Consider the following 19,159-nt stretch of genomic DNA (forward strand, 5'->3'; position numbering starts at 1 on the left):
TGTGGTGTCGCTGATTGCAAATCAATACGCGTGACGTCACCGGGAGTGGGCGGAGCCAACGTCCAGGCACCATGGCTTCGGTAGGAACCGAGGTGAGTAAAGATGGCTCTTTCTACGCTAAGCTCGGCTCCCTTCGCTCCTCTTTTTTCCCCGAACCCTGAGAAACGAACCCCCCTCCCACCCTCCCTGCGGCCGGGGAGTCGGTCCGTAGACGAGCCGGTAGCCCGGTGTCCGGTTGTACTTTCACCGTGAGCTGCCCCGCTGCCAGCTCGCAGTCCTGTGCTTTTGTGCCGGAGGACAACTGAATGTGCAGGAAGATGCTGCGCCCCGGAACATGAATACTCGCGGCTGGGCGCGTTGCCTGGCTATTCGGCGGGGCAGAGTTATACACGGTCCCGGTTCATGTCACTAAACCCCCCCCACCCCTTCTCCCCACCCCCGAAAGCTGTGTTCACATTTAGCTGCTGGCCCCAAAAACCGCAAACGTTTAGTGGTGCAACACGAGTCGATATCATTCCTCGTTTTTAGCCGTTGTCCATTTTACCGGCTAACCGGAGGCTAATTGAGAGCGCTGCTCGGCTAGCTAGCCGCGATGCTAGCTAGCTGTCTGCTCTCTATCAAACATAAAACCACGGAGCTGTTTTTTTCACAGGAGCCTATTTGGTTTGGGGGGAAAAAATTAATTTAGCCTTATAAATATTTGTGGTTGCGTTTGGTTTGAGAGTGTTGTCTTCATCGATTTAGAGCATGAGAGCTAACCGACTAATGAATGCAAACTGTAGCAAGGCGCCAGCACTGAAACCGGCTGCATTCTGCACTTTTTTCTTCGCCTCCTGAACCTTTTATTTGCAGTCGTTCCTAATGCACATGGCCCGTTTTTATCAGGTGAAAGCGGATTTTAACATTGCTTTTTGTTGCTTCTTTGCGGCGTAAAAGAGTGCAGTGCTGTTTTCAGATTGCTCTCATTTGTCATTCAAAGGAAATGTTTGTCATGAGCAGGGACCAAACCTAACGCTCCAGATTTAAAAACAAAGGCTAAAAGAAATCGTGATGTCCAGAGCATTTTTTTTTTTTTTTGGGCTTCGGTTTTTGTTTTCCTTTCTATTGTATATGTATTAATGGGGTAATGCACGGTCCTGGTCGGCAGGGGGCGCTCTGATAGCATTCTGAGTTTATGTGTAAAATATTGTTTTTAGGCTGGAGCGTTGTCAAAGTAGGTTTGGCTAAGGTGGTGTCATTTTTTATTTAAAAAATATACCAAAAATTCTACCAGAGCCAGTATTTTTATATATTTATAGACCTGCTTGGCGTTTTGCTTATAAAATAAACATTTCCCTTCATAGTCCGTTTCTTTAACCCGTCCCTTAGAGAGCAGTGTGCTGCCACTCTGAGTGGCCCACAGGGAGCAATCTGTGGTCAAGGGTCTTGCTCAGGGACTCAGACTTAGTTTTGAACCCACCACCTTTGCAGCCTCCGCATGATGCAAATGGCTGGTTCCCTAACCACTAGTCATCCACTCCCAATGTTTTTCTTTCACCACAGATAACAATGTGGTAAAAGAAAAATTGTAAATTGTGAATTTTTTTTTTATCCAAATTTAACAGTTTATGGCATGTTTGCTGTTGTTGAGTTTGTACAGTTGTGACCTGCTTATTGTAATTATTCTCCTAAAGTTATAAATGGCAACATTTTTATTTAATTTTTTTTTTTTTTTACAAATACATTGAAATGCAACATTCCTTACATTAAATGGTATATAGAACAATGCTTTCTTGATTACAGCCCAAAGTTATAGAGCATTGCCCATAATATTGGAGAAATATTGCATTTTCTGATGAATTTATAGAGATAACATCCTAAATAGTTATAGTTATATAACTATTTAGATATATAATCCTTATAGTTCATCACCTTTACAATCATCCCTGGACAGACTATAGCTTAGGTTTATTTTTATTTTATTCAGAATAAAAAAGTCTAGTCTAGCGTTTGCTTGTGTTGACAGGATTGACCTTTTAATGTTGCTCTCAAACATCGAGGCATTAAATATTTTGACAACTGCACCCCAGATCCCCTCTCCTGACCACTTCACCACCTTTACTTTCTAAAAGTCTTTATGCGGTTTTTAACAAGCATATGATACAGACATAGACCTTGAATATGTAATTTGTTATATTATAGTGTGATATATTGTTATAGTGTGCACGGTGGAGCAGTGGTTAGCAAGAAGGTCCTGGGTTCGAGTCCCAGGCTCTGCTTTCTGTCTGCTTAGGTTTCCGCCCGGCGCTCTGTTTTCTCCTACCATTTAAGACAAGCTGGTCAGTAAACTGTATTTCATTTATTTAATTAAAGGGTTCAATTGTGACCTGGTGCTATGTGAAAAATAATTTTTACTTTCAAAAGGAGGAAAGTGTGTTCCCATTTGGTCTGAAGGGAAATGCTGGATAAAATCCAGATGCAAAGTTTCAAACACAGTTACTTGCTTGTTATTACGTCTTTCAGAATACATGGCATACCAGAGGTTTCAGTATCAGCGAGGTCCTCCTAAAAATGACTCTTATGCAAAGATTCTCTTGGTGTGTGCATACAAAAAAAAAAGGTTATTAAACCTAAACCGCTGTATTGTTGCATATTGAACTTGTTAGATTGTCTGTAAAGTTTTGGGTAGAAACAAAACTATTTTAATGCTGGTTTACAATCACCTTGCAGTTTTTTTTTTTTGTTTGGTCCATCGTCTGTATCTTTAGTCTGGCTTTGTGGTTTAAACGTTTCATATTTCTAAGTGACAGAGCTTGCAGGTCAGGCTTGAGTTTTTATTGTTAAAAGTGTGAAACGAGAAGCCAATAAGATCTCTGGATTTGCATTCTGGCCTACTTTACATGTCCCTTTTAGAGCAAAAATAAAATCACATCCTGTTTCATTTTGTGACAAACCTGTTATGTTACTTGACTGGCTTTAAACTTAATGGCTGGTGGAAGAAAATCTTCTGGGACTCACTCAAAAATTTTACAACCAAATGTTTGCATCAAACACACTTGTTCTGGTTCATACTTACTCATGTTGGTTTTAAATAAACAAAATATGCAAATTTGTTTATTGCCATAAGTCTCATCTATTCCTAATTATGCAAAAAAGAGGTGCACTGCAGAATAAATAACAAAAAAATAACATGCCTGTGTACTTAACATGTTGTTTATGCTCTCTTTTACCCACGTAAATGAACATTGTCACGCTTCATTGCCCGATAGCAAACACGTCTATGGAGGATGTGTAATGTACACTAACATGCAAACTTTGAACACACCTTTTGTCTTTAAATGGCTTGTTATTATTTGTATTTCTTCTGCTAGGTTTATTGCAATACTAAAATTTCTTTTTTTTTCTTTTTTTTTTTTTTTCCTTTTTTTCCCTTTTTTTCTCTTTTTTTTCCTTTTTTTTCTCTTTTTTTTTTCTCTTTTTTTCCCCTTTTTTTTTAAAATTTCAAACTCAATACCAGTGCTATGTAAAATACCCGAGACCACTGCAACTTTTTTTTTTGAACGCACAGGGTTATTTCTGGTTAAGAACAAAAAATATGATGAATTACAATAAGACAAACTTAACTTTATTTAGGGAAAAACCAATAAGTAGACAAACAACTGAGCCCTTGTTTAGAGAAATACATTATTTATCTGTCACTTGCCTTTTTGTAGACACAATAACACTTATAGTATTGTTAGTGTTAACATCCTTTATGGAAGTATGTACTTTTGATTCAGACTACTGAAGGACAACTAAAATAAATCGGGCGCATGCAAAACATACTTTTACAGTGTAAAAACGGATTTAGTCCATGCAAATATTTATTTACCATTAGCTCTGTATGATTTCTGGCATCTGAATATTTTCCATAGTGATTAACCACCTGATAGCAGCAGATGGGTTGATGCAGGTTAGGAATTTTTTTCGGCTCTTATTTTCATCTTCAGTCTGGCTCCACCATAACCTGTGTTAATAATATTAGCCACAAACATCAGTATTGTAGCGTTAGCTTAGCATGTAGCGGTTAATTTTTTTTCCCCCTCGTCTGTCTGCCTCATAGAAAATGACCCGATGACCCGAACCACGCTTTGTATTTTGTCTTGTTGATAAAGAGGCTCATATTTGTTTTCTGGCTGAACTTGGCATGTTCCAGCAGCAGATCCCTGTTAAGATAAGGACTGTCATAAACGATTATTTTAGTAATCGATTATTCTGACGATTAATCGAGTAATCAGATAAAAAAAAAAAATTGACAGTCTGCAGATAATTCACATAAATACTTAAGCGTACTTTATGAGTAATAGGAATTAAGGAAAAAATGCAATTAGTTTTTGAATAACAAGGATCAATCTGCTGCAAAAAAAAGCTCAGCTCTTTCTGGTTGACTTAACATCAATACAGTGCAGCTGCCTCTGTAGTGAAAATGGTCACAAACAAAAACAAAATGCATAAAGTTTCATTTTCATACTACACTCTGTTTTTTTTTTTTTTTCAAATTAAAAAGCATAATTCTATTTACATAAAACAGAACCCCTCTAGTGTACTTCAGGGCCAAGTTAAACTGAGTTTTTTTTTACTCCACAAATAGACAATCAAAATAATTACACATTCAACAAAAAGATAAACAGGTAATTTAAATTCAGGCATAGTAAATACTGGCCTTTTTAAAAACCATTATTAGCTATGCTTAATTGAATAGAAATACATTTACTGTCCCACAGAGAAAGATTTGTGTTACATTGGCAAAAACTGGTGGGCCTAGACACCAGACTTACTCACAAGGTTAACTAATATGAAAAAAAATTAAAGATAAACTGTACAACAGAAAAGAACGAAAAATACTATGCAATTAATAATAGATAATAAGGCATCTTTCAATAAAATATTAAGTGTTCAAGTTAAAAAATTGAAGAAAAGCAATTAGTTGATTTACAGAACGATTAACAAAAAACTGCAAAGACATTAACAGAAGCAAACTTTCTCTAAGCTTACAACACTAATGTCTCTGCAAGTTTTTAGTGGAACCTGCTCTTAAACTTGCTTTCATTCTGCAGTGAAGCAGCTCTGCTTTGTTTTTTCCCTACGTCTTTAAACTAAAAAACAGATGCTTTTGTTTTCTCCTGTTCCTACACGTTTAACACTTTAGGCCTCTCTCTCTGCGCTGCTCTCTGTCTCCATAGCGGATAGCTACACTTAGCCTAGCCTGCTAATGCATGGATGCTATCATTAGCTTTAGCCGCCTCGCAGGTGTGCGCTGAATAAATAAACAATGTAACAAAGTCTCGAGGCAGATAGTTTTGCCTCGATGAATTTTATGAATCGAGGTCCTCGACTCATTCGATGAATCGTGACAACCTTAGTTGTGATCGGAGGTTGCAGGAAGGCTGAGGTTGTTTTTGCAGCGCTGCTGTTGGAAGACGCGCAACAATTTGAGCAAATGTGAACGGGTCGGTTTATATCCATTTCGAGGCAAATGAGGCATCTTTTAACAATTTATTGTTGTATCCATTATATTGCAACAGTTATTTTTAAGATTCTTCGAAACGAGATGCTCCCAAAATGTCACACATGTTCCCGGCAGCAGTGCACAGCCACCCGCGTCTCCTCCCTGCAGCTGCTCACCTGACCCAGAGAATGAACTGCTGCTGGAAGTTTTTAAGTCTGCTAACACATAAAGAACAACCAGAAGACAACTTGCAACCCTTGTTTTAGACAAGTCAAACACAAAAACTTGCCTAGGCAGACAGACAAAAAAAATTAAATGCTGAGCGGTGCTACATGCTAAGCTATCAGCTAGCATGTAGCTAGACAGTGACGTTTTCAACCTCTCAGACAATGTAAGCTAACGCTAGCTGTTACTAGTTTGAGGGACACAGACAGCCCAGTGACAGGGTACTGTTGGTCTGAGCTTCCCCTTTGAGCTGCTCAGTGCTGTACCTCACAATGCTCCGCCTACCGCGGTAGCACCCCCTGCTCCTACACCCCAAAGCCCACTGCAACCACCGCCAGGCTTAGCAAGTTATTGGTGGGAATTTCCGAACTTGCAATCTACAACAGTACTGGGAAAATGGGCTAATCCTGGCGATGGGTGTCGTCGTTGGCTCTGTAAAGTGCGTACGCTACCGTGTAGGGGCCTTGCGGCTTGAAGGAGGGGTGCAACATGGACATCCTGTGCATCAAGCTAATAACAGCTAACGTGTTAGCTATTTAGACCGGGAAGTTTTCATGCCGGACGGGAACTTTACTCACCATTTTACATCGTTCTGAAAATTGGCGCATTTAAAATGGATTGGAGCACAAGTGGCGGCCACAAACACGCTGAAAGGAACACACTGGCACCTGTTGCATTGCCGTTGTGTTGATGACATGAATGCCACAGTCTGTTGTCGTGGAAAACATGCCGTCTCATTGTCATGGCCACCTCATTGTGCCCATTTTCCACTAATAAGCACTAAGAGCGGTTTGCTATCAAAGCAAGCAAGCATGCATTATGTTTCTTAGTAGCTGACTAATTTTGTGAACGTTTGTAAGTTGCAGTATTACTACTGCGTGTTGCTACAACTCGATCAGTTGAATCAAATTTCTTTTTCCTGAGAAAACTGTCGTGGCTGACATGACGCCTGGCTGAGGAAGCTCGCCGTGTGTTGCACACAGTAGAGCAACAGCTGAAACTGGAAGTTTAGGTACTATTTTAGGTTTAGTCAATGTGCAGGATGGATACGTAAATAAGTCAATGGAGTTAGTAGTTAAAACTGAGTGTTGTTTGAGTTTATAATGGTCAGAAGTAGGCCAAAGCTTATGCTTTTTATTATTGTTTGTTTTAAGTTACATTTACAACTGGGTGCCTTAGTGTTGCACTTCTTTAGTGGTATGCTCTTATGTTTTATATAATATTCAGAATCACCTGTTGCTGTCTGGAATGGTGTTATTTTATAATATTGCTTGAAAAGCATTTTTTTTTATCTCTATACCCGTTTTCTAGCTAGCTCTAGCCTGCTAATCTGCAATTCTAAAGTTCTAAACATGTAATTTGTTTTATCATTTTATAATATATTACTTTAGCTAAATTAGCTTTATATATTAACAAAGGAGGGTTGTATGATGAAGGAGGGATGTTGTAGCATTAGCTTGTAGCGCTAGCACAGTTACCGTTCAGCTAAAGAGGATCGCGGCTCAAATTCCTATTCCATCTATATTTTGTGCTTGTAAATCTGAATGCGTAGTTGTAAAAATATTTTTTCTTTTTTAAACCAAAATCAGAGAATTTTACCTTTGTTCATCCATAGATAACAGGGTTTCCCCCAGAAAATGGGCAAATCCTGGCTGTAGGTGTCGTCCTGATTCTTGGAACTGTTTACACAAGTTACAAATTTTGTTTTACGCAAGTTTTTATTTTTTTGTAGTCTGATTACGAAGCAATAATTACAGTTCCTGTCAGTTTCAACTTAAAAGTATGGATTTTGACTTGATTTCCTTCCTTTCAGCTGATTGGTCACTGTTATGTCAACCACAAATTTAATAACCCAATCAGAAGACAGGTGAGTTTGGTTGTCAGGGTTGCGCTCTACTGAACAGCAAGTCGTGGAAGAGTAGTGCAAGACGGAGGATGGAGCTCTGGTTGAAAACTTGATTTTCTAAATAATAATAATAATAATCAGGAGACCAATTTGGTTTTTGTTCCACTAAATGATAAAGTTATGCCCACATGATCAGCAGGAGTGATATCGGCATCCTCCGTCTTTACCTGTGTCTTATTTTCGTGGAGCGCCTGCGTGCGAGGATGGAACGACGCTGCGAGGCACATCTCTGTAGCGGCATAAATAAGATAAATTATAAGTATAAGTTTGTTTCATGAAAGGACAATATATTATAATAGCTACATTCACATAGGGCTGGACGATAATTCAATAACAATACATAATCGATCGATAGACGTATAATGATGATAGACAAAAAGGGTCAATAAAAAGTTAAATTGAATAAAAATTCCTTTTTAAATTGTAGCCTGCCATGTAGGTTAATATTAAATCCTCCCAACCAATCACAAACGCAGACCCAGGAACGCTCTGCCCCAATATGATTTATATTTTATCGATATGTTTTTTTTTTTTTCCCTCTATCGTCCAGCCCTACGTTCACACGGACAAAAGAAACTGGAGTAAATGGCCGATCGGAATATAAATGCGGCATGTAAACAAGACGATTGGAATATTATGATATACAGATTGAGATCAGTTATCTTATCTTCAGTCGGAATGAAATTGTAATCTAAATGAGAAGGGTGGTTTATGCCGATTGATAATACGATCAACGTGCACATAAACGCTTGTTAGGCTCAAGTTATTCCAAATGTGGAAAATGTGGAAATGATGTAAACGTGACGCATTTCTGCGTTATTGAGTGAAAGGAGACTGTCGGGGCTCCTTTGTAACCTTTCTATTCGAAACATAAAAAAACCCCTAAAAATTATGATTTATTTGTATTTATTTATTTTATTTATTCTGTAATGTTTCAGCTGTAATTAGAACCTCTTGCAGGTCCAGCCTGGGCGCTCCGAAGACAAACGAAATCAGATTTTTTTTGTTTGTTTTTTTTGTCCAAATCCATTTCAGTCCAATCAGGACATTTTGTGCATGTAAACAAAGCTAATGTGGGTTGTGTAGGAATTTAGAGGATTTTCTTATCTTCCTTTGAACTGCTGGTTGCACTGGTGTGACCAAATTGGTTGCTCTCTTGGGCGTTGCAGATGTAGCTGCAACCGTGTGGATTTGTGCAGCTACAGTGTGTTTGTGTCCGCCTGGTTGTGTCGTTCTGCTTTATTAGTCGGGACTCATGGAGGCTCCTTGAAGCAGGAGAGTTCATGTTGTAAACTAAAGCCCCCAGGGGAAGTCTAATTAGGGATATTGCATCTGAAAACCAATTGAATCAAATGTATTCCTCACTTTTTGAAAATACTCATAATGAAATTTGAGGTGACATGCGAGAATGTAAAAAAAAAAAAAAATGGTTGCTGGATTACGGAGGGGGAAAAAAACCTGCAAACTCCGTTTGTTTTGCTTGGATTGCAGAAGCACGAATCCCTCAGTATGAAGTGCAAACGGGGACTTGGCTCCAAAGGATATCTTCAGAGGTCATCCAGTAGAGAGAAACAGACTAGTGTTAGAGTTTGAACTGACTGAGCATGCTCAGTGGAGACCCTTTCAAGGAGGAGGAGGAGGAGGAGGAGGAGGAGGAGAACCGACAGAGGGAGCCAACAGGTCACATGACCGGAGAGGTGAATGCACATGCGGGGAAAGAAAAGAAAAACGGGAGCCGTCTCTTCAGCAGGTTTTCGCGCTCTCCCTCTCTCTGCGTCCTCCCCACCATTCCTCTTCCTCTCCTCCACCTCCTCCTCCTCCTCCTCCCCCACTCCCTCTCTGACGCCTTCTTCTTCTCAGTGGAGGCCATGAGAAGAAAGCAGGTATGATGCTTCCTTGAGACTCACAGAGGAGGACAGGCATGCTGTGTTCTTTCTCGGTTGGCCTTAGGTGCTTTGAGGACATGTAGCCTTGCTTCATTCTTCCTAAAATAAAGACAATCAATTGGTTTGAGTTTCTCTTCTGTTGGGGATGGCTTGATCAGCCTCTTGCCTCTCGAATCGAAGGTCTTGATTTATTGAAGCCATCATTTTTGTTTGCCGGTAGTCGCTTTTATCCAGAAGTCATCAGAGGGTTTACATGTTGGGTCCTGTCTGTGGAGGGATCTCATCATGGAGTGGCAAAAAAAACGGCCGTGTTCCAATGATTTAGTGGATATTTCTCCTCATAGGGAGGCAGATCTCAGGTGGAGCCAAAGTTTTAGCAATTTACGCCAATGTGTGCCCTTTTTTTTTTTTTTTTGTTATGGTGTTGGCAATATCAGGTTCTGTGTGGCGTTTTCAAATATGCAAAAATAATGTTCCTGACATGAAGGTAAATTCCTTAAAGACAAAAACCCACCAGTTAGTGACTGAGAGCTACGGATGTGTCGTCTCCTGCAGACGCTGCCTCCGTCTCCTTGGCTGTAAACTGTCTGTGAGTGAAAAGCTTTTATACTTTGTGTTTTGGAGCTTGGACTCGTTCTCAGATCTAAAGATAGGTCGCAGGCCTTCACATACCAGCTTCACCTGATCTTGGAGAGACGGTGAATAATTGAGCTAGTGTGATATTCCCAGCTTGACAGCAGAAGGGAATCTGGTGTTGTGCTCTGAACCATTAGGTCTTTCATTAGTTAAAGCTGCAGCTTTGGTCTGATCTAGCATCTTTCCTTGTTAACTGAGGCCTTTAGGACCGCTGATCCTCTCCGTCAGCGTTGGCCCTACGATTGGAGAGTCCTCATTGCTCCAGTCCACCAGCTTCCCAACCCCTTCAGTCCTCCATCTAGTGGAAAACTGCTGCAATGGCCGTGCCTTGTCAGTAAACAGTGTGGTTGTGAAATGGCGGAGCTCTGCAGACAGCTTTCTCTGCCTCCCTTCCCCCCTCTCTCTCTCTCTCTCTCTGCCTTCTGGCTTCAGCGTCGGTTCCACCGTTCACCAGCAGGGGGAGGGCCGAGGCCGGTCTTTGTGTTTTTTGCTTTGAATAAGAAGAGGAAGCTGCAGGGTTCCTCCGGTCTGGTTGCTCCCAGGTGTTCCTGCGGCAGGCCAAGCTCCACTCTGACTGGACGGTCTTTGGGAAACAGCCTCAGTGGTTGTGCTGCAGGGAGGCTGTTGAGCAAAGCTTGTTGCTGATTGACAAGGTGCTGGTCAGCCTTGGGTGTAGGGCCTCCAAGTGTCACGTTGTAAGGAGGATCGTGGACGTCCGTCCTGACGGTCCGGCTTGGAGACGGGACTCGGTCTGCGTGGTGGAGGAGAGAAGGCCTTGATGAGAAACTGTCCGGACGGCTTTGTTGACGTGCGGCTTCCAGTTGTCTCTGCCTCCTTTAGGCCGTCTGATTGGGTCCGTTTGAAAGGAGAACGTTTGCTCGTCCATCTCGGTGAAAGTCGTTCTCAGTATGCCGGTGTAAATGTGAGCCCTGCTACCATTCAGTGAAATGAAAGAGTTTTCAGCAAACAGGCAGGAAAGCAGTAAGTGCATTTCTGACTACCTTCTAGCCTTGTCTTCGCCTGAACTTTGTGAAGTCACACTTCCTGTGCGGCAGCGGCCTAGATTTATCCCAAACTTAAGGTGTCCTGTTGAATCCTGTTTGTGTGTCGTCACTGAATAAGAAAACATTTGTAATTCAGTCACTGCTTGTTAGATCTATTGAAGATCTGGGAATTACAGCCTCCTTCCTGTTTTCTTGGGAATGTTGCTTCCTGTGGTCTCTGTGATTCCTGAGCCGCTCAGGCAGGGATGCACTCCTGAAACCGGTTATTTACATGCACTGTATGAAGATACATTCAGCCATTTTTCTCTCACTGACACTAGTAAATCAGATGAAAGCTTTCCTGCTTTAAATGTTAAGATTATAAAGCTCATTTCTGTTTGCTAAAGGCCAAATGAATTGGTGGGCCTCTTTATTTTTACTATCTTCAAACTTAGATTGCTATGTGTTTGAGCGTTTTGGGAAAGCCAAGAAGATGATGTCATCGCTTTATCAGCTCCTGAAAGGTCAGTTCAACTGGAGTCACATCTGTGGACATACTCCAAGGCAACCCTCTTGTCTGAAATCTTTGGAATAACAAAATAAATCAGCGAAGATATCAGGAAAAGGTTTGTGGACCTCCACAAGTCTGGCTCCTCTTTGGGTAGACGCCTGATGACGTTCATGTGTTCAAACACAAGTGCACACGTGGTCAAAATTGTTGGCCCCGCTCTGCTAATCAAAGAAAAACCCACAAAAATCACTGAAATAACTGACAAAAGTAACAATAAGTTAAAAAAATGCTGAAAATGAATGAAAATCATAAAAAAAAAACCTAATGTAACAGGCTTGGACAAAAATGATGGTACCTCTAGAAAAGATTGAAAATAATTTGATCACTGGGATATATCAAGCTGAGGTGTGTCCTCTTAATTAACATTACAGATGTCTTCAAACTTAAAATCAATCAGTCGTGATGACACGTCGCACACCACACTGAACACGGCCCACAGAAAGCGAAGGAGAGAGTCGTCTCAGGAGATTAGAAGCATGTTAAAGGTAAAGGCTGTAAGACCATCAGCTTGATGTTCCTGTGACTATAGTTGCACATTATTCAGAAGTTTAAGGTCCACTTGACTGTAGCCAACCACCCTGGTTGTGGCGGCAGGAGGAAAATTAATGAAAAATTGAAGAGAAAGATAACACAAGCTAGGGCTGTATGATATTGCCTAAAATCAAAATATAGTTTAACCATAATTGCGATTTAATTTAAAATTTTCTCTACTTTTTATCCACAAGCAACAAAAAATGCCCTGTAGATAAAGATGAACTATTTAAAACAAGAAATGTATGTGTTTTTATTAATCAAAATATTATTATTCTAAGAGAATAGCTATTAATTGAGGTGGACATCAATTATTGTTGAACATAAAAGTGCAACTAGCAAACAAGTCTATTAAACAGTTTGACTGCTACTTAATGCTGTGGTAAGATTCCTGAAAGTTCCTGAAATTTATGATTATATAAACTCTAAAACAAATAATGCAATTTGACTATTTGACTGCTGCATGCATTTCTATTCCCTTCCATGTGGAGGCAAACGAACTTTGAACATATTACCGGCACCTGAAGGACACGTCTGGTCCATTAATTATTACGTAGCTAAAAATTGCGATTTGGAAATTGGGTTTTATTAAAAATTGCAATTATATTGTGCAACCCTAATACAAATGTTTACCAATGAGCAGATAACAACCCATCAGAGTCAGATCGGACCGTCTGCTGTTTCTGGCAAACTGGACTTCATGGGAGACAGCCAAGTCCAGTTTCAACGACCAAGCCGCCGTTGAAAGCAAATCATAAAAAGCAAGACTGGAATTTGCCACGACGCTTATTAATAAACCACAAAGCTTCTGGGATAATGCGCTTTGGACAGATGAGACAAAACTGGAGCTTTCTGGCAAGGCATGTCAGCTCTATGTTCACAGTAGCAAAAATAAGGCGTAGCGAGAAAAGACCACTGTCGGAAACGCTCAGGTTTTGTTCTGGGGCTGATTTGCTGCATCTGGTGCTGGGAGTCTGAGCTCTGTAGAGGTTTCAATTAAATTTGAAGACTATCGAGGCGTTCTGGAGAGGAATGTGCTGCCTGCTGTCAGACCGCTTGGTCTCAGTCACACCTCACAGGTGTTCCAACAGCGTAATGACCCGAAACACACCATTTAAAAACAACCAAGGATGGCTAAGACCAAAACACTGGACTAGTCTGAAGAGGCGTCCTAAAAAGGCCTGTCACGATAATCAATTAATCAAACGCACAATACATCTTAATCACATGATTAATTAAAATAAGTGCGATAATTTGCGTAGGCACGCTAACTGTTTCCGTCTCCTCTCTCTGAGACGGGAGAATGAAAGGTTTCAGTTCGCTGCATCGGTGTCTGCCCACCCCTCCCTTCTCGTTTCCTCAGTGTAAGAGGAGTTAAATCTCTCCAGGGTTTCCCACAGAAAACGGGGTCATCCTGGCGGTAGTTGTCTGGTGGCTCGCTGAGCGTTGGGAGATGCAGCTCGAAGGAGGGGTGCAGCCCTTAACCAGGTGCCGTAGTGTGCGTCAAGCTAATAACAGCTAGCCCATTAGTTGAGCGGGATGTTTATTCCAGACGGGAACTTTACTGACCATTTTACGTAGGGCTGGACGATAACTCAATAACGATATATATCGATCGATGGACGTATATCGATGATGGAGAAAAGAGTCAATAAAAAGTTCAATAGAATAGAAATTGTCCTTCCCTTAGCATTCTAGCCATGTAGGTTAATATTACCGTCACTACATTCTTCCTGTCACTACCCGATCCGTACCATCAGCTCATTTGCGCAGGCACGAAAAGAATAACTTCCGGGTCGGCAAAAAAATAATGTAATTACGGTACTGAAAATACTTGTTTCTATACTTAAATCATTAAATAATGCTAAACTATATTGTAAATAAAATATTGAAAACTTTTCTGAAAGAAATTGATACGTTTTACATTCTCTCCATTGTATTGCTTGACGTCATCATCGTCTATACTCAGAAGTCTGGGAAGATATCATTGCGTAACATTTATCTGTATTGTCTGAATGCACTCTGTTAGTTTTATTGCTTGTTCAAACATGACTGGAAAAAATATTTAATCCTTAATTATACGGTGAATTTCGTTACACAAATAATCTTGTTCTAAACATTTTATTTTATTAGAAAGTTAAAATTATTGATTGAGATTTTAGCGCCCTCTGGTGTGCACATCATAAACTGGAGAAGACCTCGTCATTATAGTAGCCGCATTTTACAAAAACGAACAGGAAATAGAACAAAGAACACACACAAAGCGAAGGCATCCCTTATTAAAATACATTTATTAAGCATATATGCAAATCAAATAAATGATAAAAAAATTCAAAATCAAATACGTTTCTGTATTCCTATATGTGTTTATAGCTGGGGGTTTATGTACTTTAAGAAATGGTTTCTATATTTTTATTTCCCTGACCACAACTGGGAAACTTTTTTGCTATTAAAAAAACAATGTATTTTTATGTATTTCTGTTGTTTTAATTTTTAGAATATGTAACATTGCCGCGAATACAAAGATATACAAAAAGAAACCCCTGCCTCGAAAAAATACAATTTTGTCCACGAGTGCATTCAACAGCATGGGAATGTCCAGTCATCACACTGTTCAACTAGGAGGCGGCTCTGTATCTTAGAGACAAACGGGCTTTGGTGCCAAATGTGGTCAACAACCAACCCCAGAAAATAAAATGGCAAAATACTTTGAGAAGATGCAGACAGAAGCTGGTAAAACAGTGTTGTTATCCACAAGAGAACAAGTCCTGTACAGGCAAGAGCTGAAAAGCCGCTCAGCAAGGAAGATTCCAGGAAGCGTAATCAGGTATTTGTGTTGGGTAAAGCAACACAGATACCTGATTAAACTTTGCATGTGCACTCAGCCACACAAACCATAACTTTAAGAGACACACACTCTGGTCTGATGAATCTAAAATTGAGGTGTTATTTATGGTAATGATCATTACATTTCGATGAGAAATTGGAGAGGTTGCAAGCCTGAACACCCTGTGCCTGCACTGAAGTACGGAGGTGGTAGCGTCATGTTGTGGGGGGGGTGTAACGAGGGAGGGACTGTCACACTTCACAAATTAGATGAGACCATGAGGAAAAGAACATTATTTGGACATTAGGGCTTGGCAAGTTAACGCGTTAATTTCGCGTTAATTCATTAGACTATTAACGGCGATATTTATTTTATCGCGCATTAACGCATGTTGCTCACATGCTTTCAGTCAGTGTCAGTCAGCACGCACGCTGACTGCAGCGCGCTGTCTCACGGCAGCACTCTGCTGCTCCCCCTCCCGTCTCGTACATGGCTCAGCGGCGCCAGCCAATCGGCACGCAGGCTCAGCCTGGCCCGCCTACTCAGCTCTCACACAAACTCAACACACAAACAGCTGAGAGAGACCGCAGCAGCGGAAAAACATGAACAGGGGAAGTAGCACCGTTTGGCTTTATTTTAATGCTGTAAATGAAATCAAGGTGTATGTTTTGTAAAAAGCCGGTTAATTTCAGTGGAAACACAACAAATGTATCTAAGCACGTGAAAAAACATGAAAATGTCGAGCCACAGAAACGGAGAGAGGAGACGAAACTTCTGTCATTGCCCCGACAGACCCACAGACGTCTCTGACTGAGGCGTTTCAGTCCTCCAGGGAACATCCAGGTAGATCAGTGTTCATCTTCAGCAGCAGTTCATGTTAACTTTCAAAGTAGATATTATCTATCATATGTTACTGGAGCCCACACATAACATGTAATTAAGACCTTGAAAGAACCCAGTACATATATTAAACAAGTGTTATTTAAGATAAGATAACATTAGCTAATCCTTTTTTTATCCCACGACGGGGAAATTTATAGGATTAAAGCAACAGGCAGGTGCACACAACACAGACAAAATTACATAAGGATTGAAATATATAAGATGTGGATTAGCGAAAAAACACTGAACATAAAATCATTGTTGTTATTATTATTATTATTATTATTTATTTAATTGTAATAATAAAATAAAAACCACAAAACCCAAAAGGTCAACAGTTTCATGATGCATCAAGCTTAGGGACTGGCTAATATACAGCAGGTCAAAAAAGGCCATATTTTGGCTGCAGTGCTTGCTGTTCTCTTATGAAGAAAAGATCAACTAGTGCACTAAATTCAATAGATGGGTTGAAAATATCCAGTATAAAATAAGTGCTACAAATGTTACAACACTTTTGTTCATATGGCAGCAGAACATTAAAATAAAAGTGCTCTTTACACTACTTTTGAATTCATTCTGGCAGTTTGCGCATACAATGCGATTAATCATGATTAATCGGGCAAATTATGCGATTAATCGCGATTAAAAATTTTAATGGACATATAGAAGCAACATCACAAGACATCAGCTAGGAAGTTAGAGCTTGGGCACAAACAGGTCTTCCAAATGGACACTTTTGACAACGACCCAAAGCACAACACCAAATTAGTTAGATTTGTGGGCTAAGGAAAATAAAATGAAAGATTTGAAGTGTCCATCAACAAGTGCTTATCTCTATCTCGTAGAAGTGGGGTGGCCAAGCAGTTTAACATCTAGAGCCAAAATAAGTTTAACATCTAGAGCTGTCCAACATTTCCACACATTTTTAGTCACTCAACTTCCTGATGACATAAACTTTAACAGTTTTTAACATTTTCGATTCTGATTTTCTCATTCCCCGTGGTGGGCACAGCTAATCAAAAAGTTAGCTTTGCAAACCCATTCTGCAAATAAAAATTATTAGCTTCACTGCCGTTAAAAACCGCTGATAAATTAGGAAATTTCACAAAGCTATTGCTAGCTGCTAACCGATAATCCCTATCACTATATTTGTCACGCGTCTTCAGACAAAAGGTGTTGCATGCACACAGAGCACATGACGAGCGTTCGCAGCATTGCATATATTTAGGGGATAGCTGTTTTAGCTCTGGATAAATTACTTTTAAAATGTAACTTTTACATGGCAGTGGAAGGTTATGAGAAAAATATTCTACCCCTCTGTGTCCAGGCAGTTGTATTTGAGAAACTGTGTAAGTCAGGTAAGCCGCTCCAGTGTTGCCAGTTATTGTGAGAGAAACAAGCAACCAGCTCTATTACCTCTACCTTGTAAACAGTATAGATGAACAACCCCAAAGTCACTGATAATAAGCAATGTGTCAACACTGCTGGAAGTCTGGAACGCAGTGCCGAGCGTTTCTGGACACCGCTTTAACCCCCCTGTCATCACAGTTTAACAAACGTGCAATAAATCAGGACTTTTTGTGTTATAGTTGTAACATCAATAATATTTATATTTAATGTGCTCTATTTATGAATTGAAAAGCATAAATAAAAATCTGTTTCGTTACTGCTGTGTAGAAAAAAAAACGTTTTTCCTATTTTACACATGCTAGTTAAATATCCCTGGAGGATTGCCGTAGGGCAGTGAGGTGCCAGGTGTTTTGTACGGAAGTATTGAAAACATAAGAGTCCCGCTGAGCCAGCTCAAAGTTCACTCTTCTTCCACCTCAAACCCAGAAAGCTCAGTTACACTTTTGATTAAAGTATTAGTCACACAGCGGCGCTCTGTTGACAGAAAACAAATGCGGATACCGGCGTCTATTTTGGAGCAATGGGAGCCGACCGCATCATAACAAGAATAAGAAAAGGAAGAACAAAACAGGACATCTATTAACAATGTTTTTGTTTTTTTGTTTTGTGGAGCCGTGACTCTTACCGCTGTAGAGAAGTCTGTGTGGATGTGTACAGAGAGACAGGACAGTGATGTAAACGGTGGAGGAAAATCTTATGAACCTTATCGTACTTGCAGTTATTGAACCCAGTGAAATGGACCCTAATTTGTAAACTTGAGCCAATAATGCAATGAACAATCATGTCAACGCAAATGTGCCCACCGCCCGTCATACCTAACTCGTTGAAAACAAAAACAGTTAAAGCCATAAAATGTCCCCCCGCCGGTTAATCTGGGTATTTGCACCGACACACATATTAAAAGAATGTGATCAATAACAAAGGTGCTTCACCGTGACCTTAATTCTGACTCTATCTGGTAAAATTAGCATTAAAATGGAGGCTTAGAGCTCAGTAGATGAGTAGCTCAGGCCAGAGTTTTTTTTTCTTCTTGTAATTATTTTTTATCAGTTTAGAGGGGATGAGTTCTGGCTTACCTGTGCACTGGACCAACCAGATAAGATTACTGGCTATACCTGCATAATACCTATTAAATACATAAGACTTTGCTGGTGTACGTCACAAAATAATAGAAATACTATGAAATTAATTCAAAGGCAGCCTAAATGTCGTAACAGCTTAAAAACCCACCAGTTAGTGACTGAGGGCTATGGATGTGTCGTCTCCTGCAGACGCTGCCTCCGTCTCCTTGGCTGTAAACTGTCTGTGAGTGAAAAGCTTTTATACTTTGTGTTTTGGAGCTTGGACTCGTTCTCAGATCTAAAGATAGGTCGCAGGCCTTCACATACCCGCTTCACCTGATCTTGGAGAGACGGTGAATAATTGAGCTAGTGTGATATTCCCAGCTTGACAGCAGAAGGGAATGTGGTGTTGTGCTCTGAACCATTAGGTCTTTCATTAGTTAAAGCTGCAGCTTTGGTCTAATCTAGCATCTTTCCTTGTTAACTGAGGCCTTTAGGACCGCTGATCCTCTCCGTCAGCGTTGGCCCTACGATTGGAGAGTCCTCATTGCTCCAGTCCACGAGCTTCCCAACCCCTTCAGTCCTCCATCTAGTGGAAAACTGCTGCAATGGCCGTGCCTTGTCAGTAAACAGTGTGGTTGTGAAATGGCGGAGCTCTGCAGACAGCTTTCTCTGCCTCCCTTCCCCCCTCTCTCTCGCTCTCTCTGCCTTCTGGCTTCAGCGTCGGTTCCACCGTTCACCAGCAGGGGGAGGGCCGAGGCCGGTCTTTGTGTT

The 19,159-nt window shown here is 40.6% G+C and overlaps 1 protein-coding gene across 3 annotated transcripts in view; it reads left to right on the forward strand.

Annotated features, from left to right (window-relative positions):
- The first annotated feature begins 6 nt into the window (after positions 1-6).
- ehmt1b (euchromatic histone-lysine N-methyltransferase 1b) overlaps positions 7-19,159 on the forward strand; it is a 59,541-nt gene continuing 40,388 nt past the window's right edge. Inside the window, exon 1 of one of the 3 annotated variants that reach the window (XM_036140037.1) lies at positions 7-92. In XM_036140037.1, the coding sequence (XP_035995930.1) occupies positions 72-92 (21 nt within the window). In that variant the 5' untranslated portion in view covers positions 7-71. Of the gene's footprint in view, positions 93-9,187; positions 9,482-19,159 lie in introns of those variants that run through there. The other 2 variants (XM_036140033.1, XM_036140036.1) reach the window with 2 other exon arrangements.

This window comes from Fundulus heteroclitus, chromosome 8 (assembly GCF_011125445.2).
Source record: "Fundulus heteroclitus isolate FHET01 chromosome 8, MU-UCD_Fhet_4.1, whole genome shotgun sequence".
In the NCBI taxonomy this organism is placed as follows: domain Eukaryota; kingdom Metazoa; phylum Chordata; class Actinopteri; order Cyprinodontiformes; family Fundulidae; genus Fundulus; species Fundulus heteroclitus.